The 27574-nt window shown below is 31.6% G+C and overlaps 1 protein-coding gene across 2 annotated transcripts in view; it reads right to left on the reverse strand.

The window, feature by feature from the left end:
• The window catches only part of LOC143256407 (ubiquilin-1-like), a 69843-nt gene that overhangs the window by 26305 nt on the left and 15964 nt on the right, over positions 1-27574 (reverse strand). For both annotated transcript variants that reach the window (XR_013031344.1, XM_076513617.1), the window contains exons 4-8: positions 17746-17772; positions 14846-14977; positions 7702-7827; positions 653-781; positions 161-287 (exon numbers count right to left, since the gene is read on the reverse strand). Coding sequence is in view for 1 of the 2 variants with exons in the window: in XM_076513617.1 (XP_076369732.1) it covers positions 161-287; positions 653-781; positions 7702-7827; positions 14846-14977; positions 17746-17772 (541 nt within the window). In the remaining variant the exon portion in view is untranslated. The remainder of the gene's footprint in view (positions 1-160; positions 288-652; positions 782-7701; positions 7828-14845; positions 14978-17745; positions 17773-27574) is intronic.

The raw sequence follows: 27574 nt of genomic DNA on the forward strand, positions 1-27574 counted from the left end.
CAATATCTATGCATTTCTAAAAAACTATAAAGCTTCAAAAGTGGTAGAGAAATTGTTTACCAGCTGAATAATTTTCTCATATTATAATTTTATTTCATTACTGGGGATGGAAAAAAATATTGAATAAACTAAATAAAGTTATTAATGCAAGCCATTTTACTCTCAATGTTGTTATTCATCAAGGCAGCAAATGGGTTTCCTCCAAGCTGCTCTTGAGCAGCACTGAGCATTGGTTCTTGCAAATCGGTATACATCCGTCTGAGGGCATTATAGCCACCAGGTATGCTCTGCAAAATTGAGAACTTTATTAGCATTCATACATATTATTCACAGATAACATATTATAAACTGTTTTGGACTTAAGTTGCTAACTAAATTCTGCTATAAACATTAGGTCACCTTACAATTTACTTGTTATGAAATGAGTCTTTTTTTCACCCAGCAAGTACATATAGTGCCACAGACAAGTTTTCTGGATATAGTAAATTTTTAAAAGTATATTTTATTACTTCAAAAAGAGTAAATAAATGCTTGTTAATTTCAGTGTTATCATTAACTATTTAACTTAATCACAGAATATACTCTGGCAAAAAATATGAATTACAGATAAAAAAAACAAACAAACTGGCAAATGGTAAACCACTCTTTTTACCTCTATATTGCTGAGTGCTCTATCCTGACTCCTCATTAGTTCCTGTAACATAGCAGGGTTTCTCACAACTTCCATTGTCTGTCGCAGCAAATCAGGATTGTTCAGCATGTGACTAATTTCTGGGTTTCTCTTCATGAAATAATAAAAATAAGAAATTAACATGTGATTTATATGTGTATCATACATTTTCTATGAAGGAACAAGTACCAGTTTTTTAAATTTGCAACTGCTCATAAGGAGAAAACAAATGCATAAACACTGAAAATTCAGTGGTAACTTGTTGAACTAGTGATGCCATGAAGACAAACATGATTGCATCTATTACATGCATTTTTCAAATCAATCACTAAGTCACTATTAAACATTTAATAGCTTACATGAATATATGTACAAAAACAAACAAATGCCTGTTTGGGTCATTTCAGAACTGTACTTGTTTCCATAATCATAAAAATGAAAACCAGAAAGAATATCATTAAGACATGTTTTTATCTTGTACATAAATCAAAATAAGTCATTAATATCAGAAAAAACATGAGAATTATCTTATATTAGATAATATGGGAAGGTAATATTCCTATTAAATTTTTAATATGCAAGTAATTTTCTCTAAGTAAATATACATTAATAATCTTTAGAGCTATAAACTGTAAACAGGAATATCACACCAAATTTTCTATGCACATTTAACATGATTATTTAAAAATAAAATGAAACGAGCATAACTAATTATACAATTAGACATCAAGTCATTTTAGAAGCATCAGTTTCTGAAATGACTTTTTCATGTAAGCGTGAATTTTTTAAAATGAAACCTACATGTAAAACTTCTTTCATTTATAAAATCATGTAAAGTATATACAAGAATTTAAAAATAAAATGTAATCTAATAGCATTAACATTAAAAAAAAAAAAGGATGGCAACTAAGTAAAACTTATAAGTTTTAGTTCTATTCTCAAACTACATCAAACATGAAATTCTGCATTCAATGCCAAAATGTTATTTTAACATAAATGCAATTTAATAATGACATCCATTTTGCAAGGGAAGGATATTAAAAATTAATTTTTTTAAGGTTTCCTATACATACTCTAATAACCAGAAAATCATAAGTAACTACACTGATACCATAGAATCCCACTATAATTTATTATGCTTATTAACTACAATTTATTTAGATTTTAAAAAATATGAAACTTTGAGCACACTAAAAACACAACCTAACTCATTCAAATCTTGGATCAAAAGAACATTGTAGCATTTTCAAAGATTAAAATGGCAGGGAAACTGTTATGGGGAATTTCCAAGCTGTTGACTGGTTATTCACATGTCAAATATTATTGACGAAAGTGTATATATATATATATAAAGGACCATTTTAGGAAATTGAAAGTGTTGAACAGTGCCACTGTGTATGACTCAGTACACAATCCACATCTCAGCAAAATAAAAAGATACAAGGTTCTAATTATATATTCTAGCTTAAAAATATTAGTAATTTGAGTTCCTTATTTGTACAAAACTACAGACTTAGTATTCTGACATCAAAAACATCCAATTTTAAACAGCATTCCATTGACCACACCACGTGACTCATGAAAACTATATAGAATATTAGAATGTTTTTTTTAGTATTTACTTTTAAATTAAAAAAGTAACACATATATAATATTAAAGATTAAATTAGAATCTATAATTTGATTCCAAACCTAGACATGAATTCATAAAACAGCAGTTCAATAAATTTTTAATGCAAGTAAACAAACACGATGTGATGGCTTATGAAATCGGACCCATTGCAAAAGGTTTAATATTTTATGTGTCCCTTGTTTGCTTGAATAACTGCAGACATTCTTTTAGGCATTGTTGCAACATGTTTAATCAATGTCCATTGTGATTTTACTCATGTCTCTAACACACTCCCATAAAGTTTCTTTGGAAGCAACTGTTGATTTGTCAAGTTTTTGATCTATCAAATCCTAGATCTGTTTCAAGTGAGTTGAATTTAGGAACCTGTAAGGGCCATTGTAGCATTAAAATGACTCCAGCAGCTTCTTTCCTAGAAAAGTAATTTCTGCATCAGTTACATGAGCATTTGTGATTATTATCTTCTTGAAAGTAGAATCCTTTACCACTGGGTATACCATAATGGACCAGTATCTGATGGTACTTGTACTGGTCATATTCCATCAATTTTCCAAACATCTTCAGCCACCTGAATAGAAAAACGTCTCCAAACCATCACACTGCTTCATCCGTGCTTCATAATAAGTGCAAGGCATTGAGGCAAGTATCTTTCATTATTCTTCTGCCAGACATTCAACATATGCTTAGAATCAAATATTTCAAATTTAGACTCATCCATCATAACACCATTTTCTAATCATCAACAGTCCAGTTTTTTGTTCTGCTTAGGAAATTTCAGTATTTTGACAGTATCTTAAGTTACCAAATATACTCTATTCTCAATGAATATTCTTGATACTGTACATTTAGACACTTTTCTGTCATTTGGTACATAGTCATTTATTTCATGCTTGAAATAAGTGGCTATCATTCTTCTGTCCCAAAAGCTAGACAAATGAAGATCCTTAACATAAATATTATTAAGTTTAGATGTTCTGCCTCTTCCTTTCCAATTTTCAAATTTTCCTGTCTCAGTTTCATGATCTAGGGGGATACTTGACAGTATTTAAGGAGCACTTCAAGTCCACACCAATCTGTAAGAGTCCAACCAGCATTACATAATGCTTTTTACATGAACTCTTTACTCCACTGAGGAACCTCTATATTTTGGGCCCACACATAATAACAAAACTTAATATATAGTATTAAACACTGCTTGTATTAAGGTTTATTTGTGGAGTGCTGTTAAACTGATCTCTTCTAGCATATACCAATACTACATGCTAGCTCCTTTCTATAATTAATACATGTATGGAGTACCACAAATTATTTCAGATCCAACATTTGATCAATATGTGCATTCAAGCAGAATCTTGATGACATACCCTAGACATAAGTTTCTGGGAATTCTAAAGAATGAGAAGCATTTTCACCCTGGCTCATTTAGTTCTCAACAGGGATCAGTGAAGCATTACCACAGTGGTGAAGTTTACATTCCGTAATGGTGTAGAATAATAAGTCCCATAAAATAAACAGATACACAAAATATTCTCTTGTCCTAACATTTTTGCACAGTTCTGTATAAAAGAAAGAAAAAGTTTATATTGTACTCATTCTATCTGCTATTTACTTAAAATATTACTTTTTTTTTTTTATTTATTAAGTATCCATGATAGCAATAACTAATGAAGTACTCTTTTAACAGTGTTAGCAGTGAAAATATCATATAACAAAAGAGTTCCACATAAGATAGATACATGCTTTCACTCAAATCATGTATTCCTCATGTATTGAAAGTTGTTTTGAATGTATTTTGGGATTTTAGGTTTATATATATATACACGTATCAAAATTGTACAAATTATAGCTTACAAAGCGATGTAAGGAAAATTTAAGTTTGGTCAAAATGAAGAAACTGCTTATATGTACTAGTTCTACCCAATATTTATACAAAATATTAATTTGTGTTTATCAAGGCTCCAGAATACCAATAACCAGTAAAGTATTTTTCTTCTAGCGTCAACAATAAAAAACACTATTTTAGCCTTTCAACAATCACATGAAGTCGAATTAGGAAATCAAATTACCGACATCAACATGACAGAAAATACGAGAAGAACCTCCTATAGTTTCTATTTGCTGAGATATCTCTATATTTACTGAATCAAACACAGTAGTCCTGCCCATATCTTTCCATTTTTGTAAGCAAAAGTTCAGGTTGCCCCTAGATAGGCTATCTCAGCCTCTCTGAAGTACTCACGCAGCAAACTCTTTCTTTTCAGGCTTAATTTCAAGTGGTAAGATATGACTTTAGTGAGCTTGAAATTTCAATTTTTTGGTTTCATATAATTTTATTTCAAAATGTATATATAAAAACTAGAAAAAAAGTTTCACATTCTCCACATGCAAAATTTTAAAAAAGGCTTAGCAACCTACAGCAAGCAGTAAACAGGCACAAACTTCATGACCACAAGAAATAACTATCTACTAAACTTCTTTATTTACAGTTCTATGTTTTAATTAAAAATACGTTTAAAAATTTATTTTTAAATACTAATAATGTATATACATATATATAAAAAACTATAACTGAAAGATGACTATTTTACAAAACACCATTACTTGTCCACTAAAACACAGACAAGACAGGGCATTTTGTAAAGGTCAGTTTTATACTCTTGGATATGGTAATGTGAGTGCACATGTACTGCATCATTGTAACTTCTGCAATATTACCCAGTAATGGCTGACAGGTAAATATAATAAAAATAATAAATATATATAAATCTGTAACACTGAGATTGAAGCTATTTAGACAAAATACTTGTTTTTTTGTTATATTTTTTTTGTAATTATTCTAGAATGAAAGAGCATAATTTATATTTATTTCCTAACTTTTATGGTGGTTACAAGACTGATCAAACCAACTGAACCTTTTCAGAGATTTGATAGAGAAAATAACAGATAAAATATACAAAGATTTTCTTTAAAAAGTTTAAAAATTATTTGAAGGTCATAAAGATTTCACATGTAAAATTTGAAAAATTTCTGATGCATGAAAGTATTTTTAATCTTAAAATCAAAATTACCTTGTATGTTGCATAGTCAACATTCAAAAATAAAATACACAAGAAAAAAAATAAGAAATCTTAAAACATAATAAAAAGATATACTTTCCATATGAAAGTGTTGTAATTTTACTGATAATCTGCACAATTTTGTGTAGATACACTTAATAATATAAAAGCTATATCATGAAAATTATAACAAGTTCTATAGTTCAAATGGATATCATGTTTTCATATATCAACCAAATAATAACATAGTAAAATTTTCCTAGATGTCTTACAAAAAATAATATTGAGTATCTATAGCAGAAAAAGAATCTTTCTATTAATGAAGCTTTGCTGCTCTTTGCTTCATCTTCTGAAAACAAATCTTCTGCCTCTGCCCTAGAAGAAGACACAACAACAATCACCCACAAATACCATCCACAGAAACCAGTATTGCTGGGTTTACTCATAAGGAGCTTAACCTACTCACAGGTGAAGAAACCTCTCTGCATGATCAATACCAATATGGGAGAGTTGTTTCTGGCCCTCTATAAACCAGCACTGCAACCAATTCCACATTGGTCAGAAGTAAGACCCAACATTTTTGGAAATATCTCCTTTTGTACACTTATTTCTGTCTATGACATGTGAATAACTGATTTAAAGCTCATAATGTCCTCCTAGTAACTTTATTTGTTGTTTTCATGTGTCATGTAATTGTCTCTTTCTTTTGAAACAGGACTTTAAGAACATATGTTGAATTTTTAGTGTGCTCAAAATTTCATATTTTGTTCGACTAAAATACAACTTAGACATTAAATTTGATAAATTAAAGCGGAATTCTATAGTATCAATATAATTTATGGTTTTACAGGTATTTCAATATGTATATATAACCTAATAAAATTATTTTGTTTTACATCCGCCATGCACAAAATTTGACAATGTTTAGCAGCCTACGATGAGCAAAAGCAACAGAGATTGTTGTACACTATACTGGTTTATTTACTGTTCTATGTTTTATGAAAAATAATTTAAGAATTTATTTGTAATCATAATTATGTATATAATATTGTATTACACTTGAAATGTAACTATATTTTATAAAATACTATTACCAGTCCACTGAAACACAGCCAAGACAATTCACTGTAGCTTCTTGTGATGTTAGCCAGTAACAGTGTGCAGGCCAATATAACAAAAATAATAAGCATATATAAATGTATAATATTATGATATTTTAAGGTATTTAGACTAAACATTTGCACTTTTAATTTATAATCTGTGGCTATTCTATTAAATGAATATTAAATGAAAGTTGTTTGGAAATAATATAAAATTAAGTGAATCTTAATAATTCTTTTTTATATTTTCAACTTTTTGCTCTGTATCAGAGGTTTACCTTTAAAAACTATTATGACAAAATTTGTTTTTTTACACATGTATGAACAGGTTTAAAACATAGAGAAAGAAAAACTAAATGTGTGGATAATTGTAATGCAGTACATATCTCTTAAGCCATGTGATGTTGTTCTATGATAGTTTAAATCTAGCTGTTTCTTCCAAGACTAAGCTCAACTCATTTGACTTGTGCTGGAAAAACTTTGAACAAAAAGAAAAACTGCAAGTGGGTGTTTGAATGCAATGTGAACCCTATTCAAAGAAATTACTTATGACAGTAAAATCATGAGTAAACCTTAAACTGTGCTGCCACACTGTCTCTTTGTTTATTATTTAGTACAATGCTACATTATATGCTATTTGTGCTCTGTACACCACCAAGAATCAAACCCTGGAATTTAGTCTTACATAAGCCTATGACTTAGCAGTAGACCATACTGTGTCAATTCCAGCCCAAGGAATGCCATGTTAGCTTTCAGATGTTAAACTGTAAAGGTAAAAAGAACTAAAATGATCTATGACAAAATAAAATCAAACTGAGAATATAATACGTAAATATGCTGTACAAAATCTTAATCTCAATTCAACAACCTGATATTTTGTGTACACAAGCTTTATAATGTTTAACAACAACATGCAAAGTCTTGTAAACATATGCATACATTATCAAACAAATTGAATATGCAATATATACAACTATGCTGTGTATGAGTGCAATAAAAGTAATAACATAGTTAAATGCTTGGAGAAACAAAATAAAAAAATAACATTAAAAAAAAAATTGAATTGAACTTATATTATTAGTTATGTGTAGAAATTTTAACTAAATAAATAGATCACCCAATTCTTCAAATCAGAATGGATAACAGAAATAATCTTGGTATGCAATATTTTCCAAGTTTAAAACTTGGATTAATTAATATGACTAAAACAAGTATTTTCTATAATGACAACATACAAATACTAACTTCCATAAGTTGTTGCATCTGTGGATTACTTGTAATTAATTGTCTCATATACTCAGGATTATTCATCATTGATTGTACCATAGGGTTCTCCATAAGCTGACGCATCATATCAGGATTGCTAAGAAACTGAAATATAAACAAACATATGGAGTTAATCTGTTCTCAGTACTAAAACAAAAACTAATAGCACAACATCTATGAATACAGACAAAAGTGTATAGGTGTTTGTATATTCACACAAACACTTTTAGCTTCTCACATACTTTGCTTTAACACTTTCAACATTGAAAAATGTGATTACTTGAGTAGGGAAACACTTTTATAATTTTATTCACCTTATAGCATTTACATTTCATTTGTGTAACCACTGTAACCTCCTAAATGAATAACAAATTTTTTTAAAAGTATATACAAATACTAACTTCCACAAATTGTTATATCTGTGGAGTATTTGTAATTAACTGTCTCATAGTTGCAAGTTACCTAAATGAATAACAAAAGGTTTTTTTCAAAGTACATATATATACAATGCTGGCCAAAATCTTAAGGCCAATGAACATAAAGAAAAAAATATACATTTTGCATTGTTAGACTCAACCACTTATTTGAGTAGAGCTTTTAAAGATGAAAATAAGAAAAGAGAAAATAAAAATAAAAAACTTTTTTAGCATTCAACAGGGAAGATGTGAACACTATGAAATTAGCCTAAATACTAGCTGGTCAAAAGTTTAAGACCATACTGAAAAGAAGCATTAATTGGTAAACAAATAATGAAATTTAGTCATTTGTGTTCATGCATTAATGTTGTCAACATCTCCCACTAACATCTCCTGTGTTACATTGGGTAAAAAACATGGCAAAGGCTAAAAAATTGACAGAGTTTGAACGTGGCAGAATTGTCGAACTGCAAAAGCAAGGTCTCTCTCAACATGCCATCGCTGGTGAGATTGAGCATAGTAACACTACTGTTGCAAACTTCTTAAAAGACCCTGAGGGGTATGAAACAAGAATTTCAAGTGAACGGCCCAAGAAAATTTCGCCAGTGTTGAGCAGGAGGATTCAACAGGTTGTCCATCAAGACACCAGCCAATCATCAAACCAGATTTAGGCCCCTACGAATGAATAATGCAGTTCAAGAACAATAAGACGACATCTACGAGAGAAAGGCTTTGAAAATCGTAAACATCTTCAAAGACCACACCTTCCACACCACGAAACAGATCGGTTAAGCTTTGCTGAGAAGTACCAAAGATGGGATGTAGAAAAGTGGAAGAAGGTTTTATTCTCTGATGAGAAAAAAATTAACCTGGATGGTCCAGATGGCTTCCAATATTACTGGCACGATAAGGATATCCCACCCGGAGACATTTTCTACACGACACAGTGGAGGAGGTTCCATCATGATCTGGGGTGCTTTCTCCTTCCATGGAACAATGGAGCTTCAGGTTATATAGGAGCATCAAACAGCAGCATGTTGGAGAGAGCATCCTTATTGGCTGAAGCCCCTTGCTTGTGTGGAAATGACTGGATCTTTCAGCAGGACAATGCTACAATCCACAATGCCCACAGAACAAAGGACTTTTTCATGGCAAATAATGTGATTCTTTTGGACCATCCAGCATGTTTGCCCAAACTGAACCCCATTGAAAATGTTTGGGGGTGGATGGCAAGGGAAGTCTATAGAAATGGACGTCAATTCCAAACAGTGCATGATCTTCGTGAAGCCATCTTCACCACTTGGAATAACATCCAGCCAGCTTTCTGCAAACGTTTATATCAACCATGCCAAAGTGAATGTTTGAAATTATTTGCAATTACGGCCGTGCAACTCACTACTGAGACCTCTTGTTGGGCATTTCCTACCCTGTTTAGGACTTCTTTTTTGTATGGTCTTAAACTTTTGACCAGCTAGTATTTAGACTAATTTCATAGTGTTCACATTTTCCCTATTAAATGCTAAAAGGGTTTTTAATTTTTATTTTCATCTTTCGAAGCTCTATTCAAATAACTGCTCCAGTCTAACAATGCAAAATGCATATTTTTGCTTTATGTTCATAGGCCTTAAGATTTTGGCCAGAAGTGAATATGTACCTTTTTTATATTCTCTACCATATCACTGACTCTAGCTATTATCATCATCATACAATGCAATGAAATGATTAAAACTAAGAAACAGATAAAAAAAAAGTACACACCTTTTAATTTTTCTCCAAGGTGTCCTCAAGACATATTATACTGTGTCTGGGTGACATATGCAACTCTAAGACAATTTTATTCATCACACAATATTGTAAGCCTTGAAAAGATACGATATATATATCTAAACCTTTTAATTATGCATTTTAAAATATAACTAACATATCATTAACTAACAATAATAGTTAGACCTAAATATAATTTAAACTGTATCTAACTACAACATATTTAGGAAAGAAACAACATTAAGTGCTATAACTGATCAACAGCAAACAATACTACAGTCAGTTCCATGTCCTACATGATGACAAGTAGACACCAATTTCAAAATAACCATTGAGCTCTTTCTAGTGACTATGAACATGAACATGTAAGACCTACATTTATGCTGTAAAGAATAAACAAATCTTTCAAAGGTAGGCATGGCAACTGTCAGAGGAAGAAATAATTTATTATTTAACTGGATTCAGAGAACTTTAACATGAGCAAGTCAACAGATTGTGCAAGTTTCATTTGTCTAGACATATCTCTACTCAACTAACTACCATTATATTATCGAAGATTATCAGAAAGCCAAAGTAGAAAGTTTTCATAACTTATTAGTCACATGACAATACGTTTAAGGTTTTGAGTATTTTTTTAAATGTTCATTATGAAATAAAGAACTTACAACTTAGATAAAATAAAATTTCAAATTGTAACATACATATTATTAATTTCATTCACATTGTGATTTGTGCAGAAAAATGTTTAAAGGGGTAGCTGTTACAAAAGGGTTAACACATTAAGTGAATCCAGTAAGTACTGCTCAGATACCATTACAATGATGCATTTCCTTTTTGGTTTACAACTTCTATTACTGTGCATGTAATATTTAACATTTGCTCAGTTATTATTCCAAAGCCCTTAGCAATAAATAAAATGAAATTTTGTAATCATATTATCATAGCCAATCCTTTCATAATGGGCTCAGTATAATATACATGAGTTTGTATGCACATTTGCACATGTTAATTATTTGTATGATAACTTTTGATAAAGAACATATACCTTCACAAAATTTTGTACACTTTTAGTAAAGATTATGAGTTTCTTGTACACAAAAAATAGGATTTTTTATTTAATGAAGTATTTTTACTAATGATTTGTTCATGAAAATATATCAAGCTTGTTTTGTTACTAGTCCAAGTGCAAAGTGATTTTGTTATGATTACAAAACTACTCTTTGTCTTAAAAATCTTAAATATTATTTGTGTCATTTTTAAATCCTCCTAAATACATTTCAAACATTTGTTTTCAGTATTACTTTATATTTTGTCTGTTATTTTCTCTACCCTAACTAGTTGAGGTCTGTCAATTTGTAACCATTATAAAAAGAAAAAAGGAATATAAACTGTTTTGTGCAAGAGAATGACTTCAAATTATAACATAAAAACACAATTGTTTAGTCTAAGTAGCTGAAGCTCAAGTCTCATGATATTAGATATTTATCTTATATTTATTATTTTTTTATTATATTGACCTTCCAGTCATGCCTGCCTAACATTATATAACTTGCACTGACAAGGTGCATGTGCATGTTACCACATCCAATAATATGAAACTGTCTTATAGTCTTTACAAAGTGATCCTGTCTTTGATGTGTTTTAGTGGACTAGTATTTTATAAAATACAGTCACATTTCAATTATTATACATTATATATATGTATAAAAATTACTACTATTTAGATACAAGTTATTTAAGTTATTTTTCTAAAATACAGAACAATATATTAAGAAGCAAACAATTATCTCTTCTAGCTATGACTTTTGAACTCAGTTGCTGCTTTTGCACATAGAGGCTATGAAATAAAATTTTTCTTTACCTTTTATACACATACATACACACACACACAGTTGAATTACAAAAAAACAAACAAACCATAAATTACTGTACTGATACCACAGAATTCTGCTGTAATTTATCAAGCTTAGTAACTCAGTTGTATTTAGGTCTAAAGTAATATTAAACTTCGAGCAGACTAAATACACAACCTACCTCCTTGAAATCACAGTTCAAAAGAATATGGTAGTGTTTTTACAGATTAAAATGGCTGAGAGAGCCGCTAGGGGGACATTCTAAGCTATTGATTGGTTATTCACATGTCACATATTGAAATGTGTATTTAAAGGACTGTTTCCAAAAATAGAAAGAGGCATACTGAGACTAAGTTTTATTCAGTACACAAGCCATATCTTGGCAAAATAAAAGGATATGATATTCTTATTTTATTTTCTAGCTTGCAATTATTGGTAATTTGAGCTCCTAATTTGTACAAAACTAGAGATGTAGTATTTTAACATAACAAATATCTAATATTAACCAGTGCTGCATTCAACATCCCATGTGACTCAGAAAAAGTAGATACTTAGAACTGTTCTTTTAATATTTACTTTTAAATTAACAAACTCATATATAAGATTAGAGTTTAAAGTACAATCTATAATTTGATAAGAAATGCACTGAGATAAATTCATAAAACAGTAGCTCAATAAAATTTTGAATGCATGCCAACAAATTATATATGGCCTTTGACCCTTCATGAAAGGGTTGAGCAGCTTCAACAACAAAGAAATATGAAATGAGTTAAACACATTTCTGGAGTAAAATATTAAAACTTCACTTACACTACTTTGAATGACACACTTTGTTTTTGATATATGTAACAACTTTTTGCAATAAGCTCCAGGTCATTTCATGGATAACACTGGATGTCATGACACTACATGTACAATAATACATGTAGTAGTCTCATATTTAAAATCTTTTTGAATATCATACACAAGGTTATTTATTAAGAGATTTGCAATTCAACTCATCATATTTCACAAACAGTATAGCAAAGGAAGGTGAAATCAGATGCAGGTGTTAAGGGTATTATATCGATGCAGATGTCACAGTTGTTACACTACTATTAGGAGTTGTACTGTGTTCTTTTTATTTTGGATAATTTCAATGAATACAAACTGATCTATCAGTTTCATTGCTGCTCTTTCATTCTGTATCAAAAAGACAAATGGAAAGTGGAATAAAGCAGCTCTCAAGGAATATCAGAGAATGGTATTACAATAAAATTTTAAAATGCAGGTTGAATTTGTGATATAGGCAAACCACCAACACCTACTGAAACTACCAGTGAAGTCAGTCATACCATACCAGAAGAAACTGGCACAAGTAATTGTGTCACCCAGTGTATGGCTTTACCAATTTCAACAATTAAGTCTTTTCAGTCATGAACTGCATAATACCACAACCAGTATGATTCCCATGAGGTAGCAACAATGTGTACTAAACACTACAAAGTTGAGCATAAAAGTTTAAATAAAAGTTCAGTTTCCTAAATTGCAAATAGAAATTCAGCTTTCATGCAGGGTGATGTCTTTTTCATGTTGGTAACCAGCTGAAAACATCCTACAGGATCACTTTCAAAATTGAATCATTCCCAGTCACTTTTCTTGTAAAAGGTCACCTTTTTAACTGGACTTAACACTTGCCATTTCTAGTTGTGAGGGTATTTGAAGTCATGTGTGCACTATGGAAAGCCTTGCAAATTCAAGACCTCAAGGACACAACTGTCTGGAATTGGCATGCATAATAGATAAGATGCACATTGCTGTAGTATAAATTATCAAATAGATGTAAAGAATTTTAAATGATACAGAACCATGTGTTGAACAGTTCGTTTGATTAATCAAACTTTATGTCAAAGTAGTACCCCTGATGGCCTATGATAACAATGGCATTTGCATCCATTTGATACCATTAACATTGTAATTTCATCTTTCTATGCCATACTGTTGATGAGATATGGATACACCAAATTGTGAAACTTTATTTATAATCACCCTGCATATTTATTTATGTCTATTAATACACGAAGTAATGAAGTTTTACTAAATGTCTATCAGTTTCTTTGCCTTCCACTCAATGATATGTTTTTGTAACAGAGGGTAACTTATTTTAAAATCATCTAAAACAAGGCAATTTTTAATTTTAAATTTATTTATTATCTCTTAGATCCTACTTTACAGTAAGTCACTATAAGATGTATGATTTATTAGACATAACAATACTTCAAAATAAATTATTTACATAATGCCTACTAAAACACAATTATAACAGTATTTCACTTAAGAACTATGATGTATTGTACATAGGAGACACATTAGTATTAAAAAGTGTATATAGACACGTTTAAGGTATGAATCTCAGCAATGTCCTTATAAAATATTTTTAAATAAAAAATCTGATGTAGTCATCACATATAATTTGTTTAAGATAATAGCTAGAGCCAACGATAAAATACCATATACATAAAAAAATCTTCTGATTTGTTGGGTCAGCAGGCAGCTTACTCTTGATGTATCAAACCTTCAATGAAAAAGTGTGGCAATGATAAAACCCAATGCAGTATTAACAAACCAAATGACCATAACATCATTAAAAATTATTGACAAAAAATATTTTGACCAAGAAATAAAAAATTCAATAGGCTCTAGGTCAACATATCTGTAAATGAAGGTACACATTTTAGCCACATCTGAAAAAAAATCTTAATATCATTGACACTACATAAATAATCTTTTCAATCCCACAGAACTTTTTTTACAGGGTGACTTAGTTTATGATAAAGGAACAACTTGTTGAAGGTGTCCTCATAGTATCCAGAAATATCAAACACCAAAATCTTGTATTTCATAAATACAAATCACTGGATATAATATCACACTTGTTGCAGGAGTTAATTTTATTTGCAACCGAGTTCAAGACAAAAGTTTGAAATAAGATAAATTTTACTTAAAAAAGTATTTCTTTTATTTCAAAATGTGTTTCTTCAAAATTTAACCAAAACAATATTTGTGAAACTCAGTATCAATTCCTGAAGAAATTCTGTGATATAACATTACCTCCTGTTGCATTCTTTGTTGCAAGTCCATGAAATTTGCAGATCCCAGACCCAAACCAGCAAGTCCTGGTAACCCTCCAATGTTTCCAAGCCCAAATGGTGTAGAGGAAATGTCAGCACTATTCTGATGACCCTACAAAATATTTTACACTTCAAACTTCAATAAACATAATACACACTAAAATCTTGCTTAGAACGTACTTTAAAGTAGGTGTGATGCTGTTATGTAAATAATTTTATCTTGATTTACAAAAATTCTCACAATACAAGTGTTTATATTTCAGAAAATTTGAAAAAATCTCTTAAACAGAATACGGAAACAAGAATTTAGTTGCAAATGAATATTTATTAAAAACTTTCTTCAAGACAAAAAAAAAACACAACAAAAAACTTAATGAAGCAGTTGCACAGTGTTTTTCCAAACTTTTAAACATGTAATACATACTGATACACAAGGAAATAATTAGTTCATTGTCAGAGAAAAATATTACAAGATATACAAAACAAAATAAACAATATATTTCAGTTCATATAAAATGTTAATGTTCATTTAACCCTATCACCACAGGTTTTCCTATGGTTAAGGGTCAAAGAGCATGCCATCACATTTGTGGACTTGTATTCAAAACTTTATTGAATTATTATTTTGTGAATGTGTCAATAAATCTGGTATCAAGTTTTATAATTCAAATTTTAGTATCACATATTAGTTAATTTCTTAATTTAAAACTAAATATATATATAAAAAAAGATCTAAATATCAATTTTTGTGTATCACACAGGATGCTGAATACAACATTGGTTCAAACTACATGACTGTACGTTTGTGATGTCCAAATAGAAAGTCTTTAGTTTCTTACAAATTATAAACTCAAATTACTGATATTGATAATCTACAATACAAAATAAGAACCTCCTGTCTTTTTATTTGCTGAAATATATCAACATTTAGTGAATCAATCAGAGTGGCCCAGCCCACCTCTACACTTTTGGAAATACTTGCTTACATGCACCTGCTTCACTCTATAGTGTGTTTACATCCAATCAAAAGTTTGTATTTTGCCCTTTGTGGTTTTCTCAGCCTCTTGAAAGTGTGAATTTCCCAAGATTATTTCTTTTGCTCCAATCTTAGAAAAAATGCAGTTCAGTTAGTAAGCCTAAAAAATTATTTTTTCGTTATGTTCATTTGCCTTACGATTTTGGCCAGCAGTGTATGTTAATCATGATTAAATTTAAAACAAAGTTTTCAGGTAATGAAAATAAAAGAACTACCTTTATTGTAATCTTAAAATTCATGTTTGTTTTAATTACATAGCATAAGATAAAATGTTTCTAAGTCATTTTTACAGTGACTTAGAATGCAGGTGCATGTTTTAGAGCTCCCATAAGTTGACTTGAATGTTATACTAAATAACAGAATCAAATTATGAGGCAATCAAAATATTATTTAGATAAGTTTTGCTAGAAGAATTGTTTTATCAGGGTTTTAAATACATGTGGGCTGAGGATTCTTCTACAGCAGGTGTCTGTAACTTATTGGTGATAAATGTAAAAAATAGATAGGGTAGCACACAATCTACTTGTCTTAAAATAATATATATTGAAAACTAGTCAAAGGTATGTACAAAACTCTTTACACTATGGGAAATCACAGTTTTATCTAACAACTAATTAATTCTCTTTTCTTGTTAAAAGTCCCCACAGGCTGATTCACTTACTTTAGAATACAACTGACAAGAATTATTTTTCTATACTTGTGTATATATATACACACACACACACACACACTGATCAATCCTAACATTACCATAATTGTATCCTGAAGTACAAATAACTGTTTCTTTTTTGTCAAATTCCACACAGATGAGTTTAGTTGCTTCAGAACACCCTTTTACAAGACAAATTATGCTCCTTATCTCTATCAAACTGTGAAACTTGCATTAGAATATCACTCATTATGGCTAATCACTCACATTTTCCAACCGATCTTTTATCTAATTGACTTGCTCTCATTTGGTCGTCTGTATTTATACATTGTTCACTGAAGCCTTGAACTTACTATAAACTAAGTAACATTATAATTGCACAATACTTACTTAAGGTAACAAAAATTCTGGTAACTTGGCATCAACAAAACTACAACTGACATATGACTCTTACCAATCTCTGTGATAAAACTTTTCATAACTATTGCTTTTATAATTATTACTTAGAACTATCTTTTTATCAAAAGTCAATAATCATTAAATATTATATAACCTTATAATATTGTTAAATAATAATGCCTACACTAAACAGTACTGTATATCCAAAATATTATGTATTTAAAAAGAAATAGAACCTTAGTTGCCTGCAATAATCTGGTCTTATTCAGAAAATGTTACATATTTCTAACATCATAAAATACCTTTACTATCATCACAGTTTCAGATAAAAGGAAATTACTATGTGTGCTCTTAATTCTAAGAGCTAAATCCACTGATGTATTTACTCAGAAACTCACACATTTACATGTATTTGTATAGTGTATGTATGTGTATTACATAGGGACAGAGATAAACTATACAGAAACATTGCTATTAAAAGATTGATGCATGAAATGTTATAGATGATTAGCAATTATAAAACAACACAATTTCCTCTTAACTGTAACTTAAAACAGATTCCCATTTACGAAAACATTAGTTTTGGTGCTTTCCTCCAAACTACTTACTTCCATTACCACAAATATTTTTAATATCCAGATACTGTTAAATAAACACTAGGTGACAAAGCAGTTTTAGCTGTTCTATTTACAGTTACTTAGATTAATATTACTGATACAAATTAGATTAAATATAGCTCTACCTCACATAGGTTAATTCACAGAAGTTTACAAAATGACTTTATAATGCAACATACCTCTGTCCCTGGTTGTCTCTCCTGATGCTGAAAGAAATGCATACAATAAATTATATATCCCACATAAAATATTTCACAGAATCTTAATGATAAGTTTGACAATCTTACAATTAATACAACACATTCAACCCATACAAGCAAAACAATATGTACTTTTTCAATCACAGCATTACTTTAAAATGACATTTTCTTCTTTTGTTTTATATTGATTTCTTTTTTTAAAATAATTTTTGAAGTACTGTTAATTTTGTATGATATACCTCTTCTGAAGATCACCATTTCCTCACTGGCAAAAGTTAACTTTCCTATAGTTTATTTATATTTCCAACAGGCACTTACCTCCTTTCACATATATAACTATTTTCATTCAGTACTACACTCCCACATACCCCACAATTATTATGGTTCAGCTGTGTCTCATATGGGAATCATCATGTGAAAACTATCCATCACCAGAAGTGCCACATACCCTCATGACATGACTCCCTCTATTCAGTTTTAGGTGCAAAAGAAAGTACCAGTTTTCAGCATGGAGGACGGATGGGAAGTGTGAATGGAGGTAAGTACCTATCAGAAATATATTTTAAGTACAGGAAAATTACAACTTTCATTATGGTACATTATATTCTCTCATATATATGACTGGAACCCCACAATGAAGTGGTGAAGGCACCAGTGCAAAGGGTAAAAAGAGCACCCTTAGAAAATGTCCAAAGAAGACTCTAGACCGATGATTCTCTTAATAGAGGCACAGCACCACTTCTGTACCAGATATACTCTTTATCCACTGTGAAAATAAGTGTCTCAGACACTGGAAATAAAGTGAAGGATTACAATCAAAAGGAAGAGAAGACAGTTAATTGGATGATTTAGTGTTTTATGGCACAAAACAGCTAGGCTATCTGTGCCAAACAATGGTAAAAAGTTAAAGGTAAATTTAGTAAAATTCATAAAAGGAAATTAAGGTAAAACAAAACGAAGTTTAAAGAAAAACAACACATAAATACCATAAAACCAATGTTTACATCTAGTCTACAATGGTAAGAGAAAAACTACACTAATTCAAGTTGTAAAGGACTTTCTGTAGCGTAACTGTAATTATCATAACTCGCCAGGAAGACTAACAGGTAAGTACAAAAACCACCATCAATCATCTTAAGTTGGCCTTTCCAGTCCTGGTTTCCAGTTATTTGACGTTATGGCCATTTTCAAAAGTTCCCAGTAGGTTCCACATCCAAGAGCACATAAACAAGACTGCACTGTGTTCACAACAACTACATCAATCTCACATCCAAGAATTCTCTGGTCTACTCTTGCTCAAAAATTGGTATTTTGAATAGATCATATGATAATATGGATATAGTCTTGGTTTTCATACATGCACACACTACTTCTAATTCAATGAGATTGCAGTTACAAGTAATTCTAATTTTTAATTCATCAATGCTTTTTTAGCTTTTAGTGTAAATCAGCAATGGTATAAAGGCCTTTATTTTCTTCAGGTTAAATTTCAGCAATCATAGGGTTATTTTCAGAGAATTAATTATATATATATAGGTTTGGCACACTTTTACTACTTTCAGAAAAATTATTTCTCAGGCAAATAAAAGGAATATGGATTTTGAATGATGTGCTAATTAATTTTTATTTCCATTTTGCTACATTTACATATAACTTGGGTAACTTAATCTTTCTTTGATAATTGCCTTGGTTCTCTATGACCAAGTAAATGCAGCAACTTCCTTGTGCCAAAAACTATTAATCTTGGCACCAGAGCTGCCCACTGAAGATATTCATCTCATCCAAAACACTTAAGGGCTCTCGATCTCTTACTGCTTCTTCCAAAGATTATTTTTTGCTTATGACAGTGTGGCAAAAACAACAGTCTTTCTCCACGACTGGCTCTCTTGTTTCAAAATGACAACAGGTGGCAGAGTCAAATAATAAGAAATTGACCCTATATCTTAGAATATTTTCTGGTATGAAAATTGAAACTGGTAATCTTTAAGATCAGCTTAAATCATGCCAGGAAAAACTCAGTAAATCCATGGAATTTTTTTCCAGTCCTTTTTACTGTGTTAAAAGAGGCAACTGATAGTCTTAGAACCAGTGCACATACTCAGAAATCCAATAATTTAACAGGCAATTCTGAATACAAAACAACTGTATGGAATGCACTTAGTCTTATCTGGGAAAAGGCAATGGAGAAACTGTCCAAGAAAGATGTAGAGACTGATGACAAGTGTTTTTCTCATTTGAATGTGGTGAGCTTAGACATTTCCAGCTCTTAAAGACTTGTGCAATCGCTCTGACTTGGAGACAATTCTTGGTTTTCTTGTTGCCCAGCACTATAAACAGTTCTCATGGTGATGAAATGAGAAATGCAGCTGATGTGTTTGTTGAAGTGTTTCTTTTGCTTTGTGTTTCAAAAGGGGGTCATCTTGTTCTACATAAATATGGGAGATGAACATATGAGTAATAGTCCACACTGATGCAATGACAGCTGGAACAGATTTCAGGCAGAAGGAGACAAGGAGGAATAAGTCAGTCAAATAAAAAGCTGAAACACGTGGTAAGCATTAAACCAGAAAGGTCAAGAATGGAAGAATGTTTCCATTACACGAAAAAGCTAAAATGGAAACCATAGTAGGAAGGTGTGCAGGCAATGTAACAACAAAGAGCATGTATATATATGTTCAACACTTTTCTGAGCTATATGGAGCCAACATGGTTGTTTATAATAATGCAACTTTATGATACATCTTGCACAAAATGCAAGAAATAACTCTATCTGTATTTCCTTAGGATAACTGATTTGGGTACACTGACCAGCTTAGTTGGAAATCTGTTTTGAACTAGAATGAGTTATATGAAGATTATCAGAAAAAAACAAAAAAAACAGAAACAATCATATGCAATAATACAGCCTTGCAAACTCAACCTAAACAATATCACAGAGGTTATGTGCCACAAGGTAATTCAGTCTTGCAAAGAGTTTAAAAAGCTTCATATGAAAGATCATACTGTTTCTATTAATCCCAGGTATAACTGTATTTTACTTGGGAATGAATTAGCCCTTGTGCAAAATATTTTCATGTTAATCTTCCAGTACAGCTGATTTATCAGAAATTTAATACAGCTTCTAGTTTTTTTTTAATTATCCTGAACAGTCCAAATTTTTAGGAATATACAGGATATCTAATTTAGGCAATGAGATAAATAATGGTTGTGTAAGTAATGCCATATGCAAAAATGTAATACATTTTGAGGTTATTCGTTTTATTCATTGTTGAATTATATGTTGTAAATAACTGCTTTTGTTTCAGATATTTTTTTTCTCACTCTTATAGTTCACTATACAGTTTTACTCTTACTGTTCTATATATTTGTTCAAATACATCTAATTTTCTTACAAGTTACATGACAGATGCTATAATGTGCCCGATTTGCCATGTGCCCCTGGAACCTCAAAAATTAACAATGACCTCAATTTATACTTATGTGGATCATACATTTAGGTTCTAGTTTTGTTCATGGTTTATATGCCTTCTCCATTCATTGTTTAAACATATTGAATAATTTATATGTTTAGTACATTTTTGGTTTGTACAATAACACAATAATTTGTAAGCACAATGAAAAAACTTGATATATGCTCTATGTTTCATAACATAACATAATGTTTAGGAATAACAAGAGACCCATTGGTCTATCTTGGCTGTCACATCCTCTAAGCCAAACTAAAAGTATTAACAAAATTTAAAGCCAGCTTTTATCGTTGATATCTAGCTATCAGGCTTTCTTTTTAAACTCACTCAAATTTAATGCCTCCACAACATTTGATGACAACCCATTCAACAGGCTGACCATCTATTTGAAAAATAAAATTGTATTAGCTTAAGACAACTTCTATCTTGCCCAAATCTATACTTATATCCCCTAGTTTTCAGTTTTTAAGTACAGAAAATGTTGATACATCAATATTATCAATTAATTTGATAATCTTGAACACTTCAATCAAATCCCATTTAATTCTTTTTTCAAGATAAAACAATTTTAAGGATCTTAATTTCTCCTCATATGACAACCTCTCCATCCCACGTACCATTTTAGTAACCTTTCTTTGAACCCTTTCCAACAATTTAATGCCTTTCCTGAGGTAAGGAGCCAAAGACTGAACATAATACTCCATATGTGGCTTAACCAATAACCTATATAATGAAATTATAACCTCTTTATATTGTATTCAATATTTATGTAAATACAAACAATTAGACAAAGAGAATGAAAACAACAGGTCCAGAAGGGCCATAGTTAGAAAGACCTGGGTGTTTAATCCAAATGGATGAAAGACCCTAGGGAAGCCAGTCTCCAAAGTCCTTCATCATGATATAAACTCAAGGCAAATGACAGATCAACCTGATGTAAATAGGTGTTGAATGGTATATCTAATAACCAAAGGCCAAGAACAGGATCCTCTTGAACAGTTGGTGCAAGAAACATCTATATAAGAGACTAGAGTGCAACATGACCATGACATCAATATCTTTTTCTTTCATAACACTCTTAAGGTCATTCCCATCCAAAATATACTCATAATTCAAATTATGACAGCCTACATGCAATATTTTGCATTTATTGTAATTAAAACTAATCTGCCATTTATTTGCCCAACTGAATAATTGATCTAAATAATTTTGTAAAGCACAACATCCTCTCCACAGCCAGCAACACTCAAGACCTTGATATTATCAGCAAGTCTAAGTAACTTATTGAACATTCCTTAAGTATGTCACTAATGTAAAACAAAAAAGAGCAATGCAAAAGAGCAAGACTAAGCCCTGAGGTACACCACTTGCAGCATTAATCCAGTGTGACTGAACTCTATTTATAATCCTCTGCTTTCTTCTATCAAGTAACTCTTCTAACCAATTAGTTACCTTATCTCCCATACTTGCAAAGATAAGTTTCTTTACAACCCTTTTATGTGGCACTTTGTCAAACGCTTCTCGAAAATCCAGATACACCATACCTACACCCTTACCCTCACCCACATATACAGTGGCATTGAAATGGAATGATTGATTGATTTAGTGTTTTACGGCACAAAGCAGCTAGGCTATCTGCTCCAAACGTCCAGTAAAAAAGTAAAAATAAATTAAATGTAGTAAAATACATAAAAGGAAATGAAGGTAAAACAAAACATCATTGAAAAACAGAAAAAGCATAAAACCAATGTTGACACCTAGTCTATAATGTTAAGAGAGAAAGCAGAGTAAGAGAAGTTGTGAAGGACTTTCTATAGCAAAATGGTAATGATCATAACCCGCCAGGAAGACTAACAGGTAAGTACGTGAACCACTGTCATTCACCTGAAGTTGGCCTTTCCAGTCCTGGTTCTGGGTTATGTTGTCATAACAGCCATAATCAAAAGGTAAAACAAGAAAAGTGTTAAAAGACATATAGCAAAATTGTAATAAAAATTAGCCAAATGTCCTGTTAAAAGGTAAAAGTAAAGTAAATGTAGTAAAATTCGTAAAAGGAAACAAAGGTAAAAACAAAACAGCAATTAAAAATAGAAAATGGCATAAAACCAATGTTGACATCCAGTCTACAAACTTGTAAAGGACTTCCTGTAGTGGAATGGTAATGATCATAACCCACCAGGAAGACTAACAGGCAAGTATAAGAACCACCATCAGTCACCTGAAGTTGGTCTTTCCAGTCCTGGTTCCGGGTTATGTGTCATTATAGCCAGTACTAAAAGGTAAAGTAATAAAAGTGTTAAAAGACATCCAGCAAAATTATAATAACAACTCGCCAGGACGACTAACAGGTAGTTCAAACAGCAGCGTTAGTCACCTGAAGTTGGCCTTTCCAGTCCTGGTGTCGAGTTATTTAATGTTCTGGCCATTTTCCAATGTCAAATTGAACTAGAGAGATTGAGATTTTGAAAAGGGAACCACAATTAAAAAGGTGTGATGAATATATATCAAACTCTTATATGATATTAAAAAGATTAATGGCCATTAAAAAACTAAAAACTTTATCAAGGTGGACAGTGTCACCATCATCAATAACACTGTCCAATATTACAGACAAACCCTGGGACAGAACTTGTTTAAAATAGTGCCATCGTTGAGAGTCGTAACGATGGCAAGAAAGTAAAATGTGGCTTACAGTGATTTGAGTGTTACACAAACTACACACTGGTGCATCAGTTCCAGATAAAAGAAAACAATGAATTAAAAAACTGTGACCAATGCGTAGACTAGTTAGAACAACTTCCTCCTTCTGAACCTTATGGAAGCTAGATGAACAAAGCCCAATATAGGGTTTTATTTGAAAAAGCTTGTTGTCACATTGCTCACTCAAAGAGGACTGCCAGCTGGCACGGAGCCGAGCCTTGAATACAGGACCATAGTCCATGTACGGAATAGGCACAGTGGTGATAGTGCCAGAACAGATAGATTTAGCTGCCTTGTCTGCAAGCATATTCCCGTGAATATCAATGTGACCTGGTATCCAGAAAAACTGGATAGAAGTAGATGTTAATGAGAAATGGGCCAGTCGGTTTTGAATATCAGCGAGAACAGGGTGTGAGCCAACGTGAAGTGATTCCAAGGCCAGCAGAAAACTAAGGGAGTCAGTATAAATAGTGCAGTCGGAATGCTGCTCAGCTTCAATATGATCCAGGGCAAGAGATATGGCGTACAGTTCAGCAGTGAACACAAAAGCTGTAGAGGGGATTCTGCGCGCAACCACCAAACCACAACAAACCATGGCAGAGCCCACAGAATTACTTGATTTGGAACCATCCATATAAATTGGAATGGAGAAATGGAATGAAGTCTGGCGAAGAGAAGTATTCTCCTTCATCATGATATAAACTCAAGGCAAATGACAGATCAACCTGATATAAATTGGTGTTCAATGGTATATCTAAAAACCAAAGGCCAGGAACAGGATCCTTTTGAACAAATGGTGCAAGAAACATCTATATAAAAGACTACAGTGCAACAGGACCAAGTGGACAACCACTAGGAGTAGGAATGGAGAGAGTGACAGTGGATGTGAAGGGAACACAAGATCAGCACTGAAGTGTTAGAAGTCTTGCCCTCAACAAAGAGGGAAATGATCCTGTGTGAAAAGCAGTAAACGAAAAGCAGAAGTAATCTGGGTACAATCCAACCACCTAGATAATATCCTGAGGAGATTCTCACAAATGGGAAAATAGACATAGAGAATGAAAACAACAGGTCCAGAAGGGCCACACTTAGAAAGACCTGAGTGTTTAAACCAAATGGATGAAAGACCCTAGGGAAGTTAGAGTCCCCCAAAACAAAATAACTTTCCATATAGGAAGAGAATAAGAAACATAAAGTCTAATGGCATGATATGCTACAGGCAAAAAAAGGACAGGTTGAATTCAGTTGAGATAAAACTGAAAAAACATTCAAAATTACCAAATACTGAATGGGTGCAAGAAAGGATGGCGATACTAGGAAAAGCCTTGCTTGCCAACTGAGTAGAAATAAGAAGAAATGAAGGTAGGAGTAGAGGAAACATCTAAGAATGGAGTAACACAAGGAAATAGTCCAAGAAAGGAAACATCAGTCCTGGGCTGTGCATACAGCAAGGGAAGACTTACACAATCCCCAGAAATTAAGATGGTCTGATGCTGAGTATATATATGTATGAAAAGAGAGAGAGAAGGAATTACGTAAAACAAAGGGGGTACACTAAGAAAAATGTATATGAAGGTGTCTACCACACTGACCATGGCCAACCACAAACCAGAATAAAAAGGCCATAAACGTGGTAAGAGGGAAGTGAAAAGGAACGTGAATGGGAGTGAGGAAAGAAACTAAGTGGAGAAAAGAAAACAGTTAACAGACAACATGGTTAACTAGAGAAATAAAGTACCCAACAAACTGGACATACATGATAATAACTGATATGAAGAGTGTCAAACTAGACTACCAGTAGAGGGAAAATGAAAAACACCACAGAATATATCTGAGCAATGAAAGAAGACCAGATTGAAAAACAAATGCTCACAAGGAGAAGGAAGAAGTACAGCAATAAAAAAAATATCCTAATCCCACAAGTCTTGATAGCAACAAAACAGAGTATGAAGGAATAATGCAGAAGTGGAACAGGCCAAACACAGAAGAGAACAAATGCTTACAGAATCTACCACAAGGAAAGAAGTGCTTCAGGTAAAAAACAAAATTAGGAAAGAGAATACAGAAGGGTAAAGCAAAAAATAAAAACACTGCAGAAATGGAGAACTACAAGTGAAATAAAATGTAAGAAACACGAGCCCCAATCTGGTCAGACAGATATCAAACATAGAGATATGAGAAAAAGAAAAGCAGTAAGTATACAAATGAGAACAAAATGAGGCATGGATGTGAGAAAGAGCTATTAGACAAAGAAAACAGAATGAAGCTTAACAACAAATCAGGAAAAATGACATGATACACCAACAGCAAACAACAAGGTGAGAAAATGAAAATAACAGCATAAAATCAAAGGATAAAAACAGAAACATACCTGAGAAAGAAATCCAGAAAGAGACTGAAAGATTAAGATTGTCTCATAAATGGTACAGAATTATTCAAAACAAATCAGGTGAAAAAGGTTGCCTAAAAAGTCATTTCAACTATTGAAAAAGAAATGTGACTGATATGATGGTAGTAAGAGACCCACTGAGCATGTACTAATCCATAATACCAATAAGCTCAGTCCCATGGACCAACCTCATAACCATTTTGTGCATATTACACATTTCAACCTGCAACTTGTATGTCTATCTTCACAAAATTTGTTAGGCTCTTAACAAACATTACATGCCACTTGCATGCAAAAACTCTGTTTTTTTTTCACGAGGTATATTCACTGAAGATTTGTTTTTGTATATATCAGTTTTTTTAACAAGCCTGAGTGCAAAATGAAATTTAAATTAACTCTCCAAATATAAGCTCAGTCAATCTGACAGACCATGCGACCTCTTTGTACCCATTTAAAGTCTTTAAAGATTTGACACTACTACTACTACTACTAACTTTTAATATAATATACATATCTTCACTAAATTTGGCAGATGTTCAGTAAACATTACAAGTCTTCACATTGAAAATAATTTTTTTTAACTAATCCAATCTTTTTTATACTTAATCTGATCTTAACTAACCAAGAAAGATCCTTATTTTTACATTTTAGTTGCTTTTATAATTATGCATAAATAATACACATGAAAAACAAATAAAATACTTACCAAATCTTCTTTTTATTTTGCTCTCAGTTGTCAAAGAGTTCACCCTAATTTTTATACTACTCATAGTATTGCAATTAATAATTTTTATTTAATATAATAATGTTTCAAATAGTACAAGAAAAGCACACAAATTCCCTTACATCTCAAAATTTTCTGACTTTCGAACTCCACGACAACAATCACTACAAATTCATTGAAGCTAGCTGTAACTTTCTCATGGGAAAGCTGTTCCCACTCTGAGCAAAACTGATATTCAACTATTCAGAACACAATGCTATGCAACACATCATTTGAGATGTAAATCTTCAGTTTGTAATGGTTACAGGTAATATATAATTAAATATAAGAGTGAACTATAACTAATTATGGATGAGAGGATGTGATAGGTGGGTGTGGCAGGAGGGGTCTGATTTTCTATTAAATAGCTCTGTAACTAAATAAAGTTAAAGGCTATAATAAATGTGATTTATCTGAAAAAAATGAAAGTTTATATAGAATAATTTACATTTAATTTCATACCTTTTTAAGGTATAGTGGATAAAATAG

Source organism: Tachypleus tridentatus, chromosome 1 (assembly GCF_004210375.1).
Source record: "Tachypleus tridentatus isolate NWPU-2018 chromosome 1, ASM421037v1, whole genome shotgun sequence".
In the NCBI taxonomy this organism is placed as follows: Eukaryota; Metazoa; Arthropoda; class Merostomata; order Xiphosura; family Limulidae; genus Tachypleus; species Tachypleus tridentatus.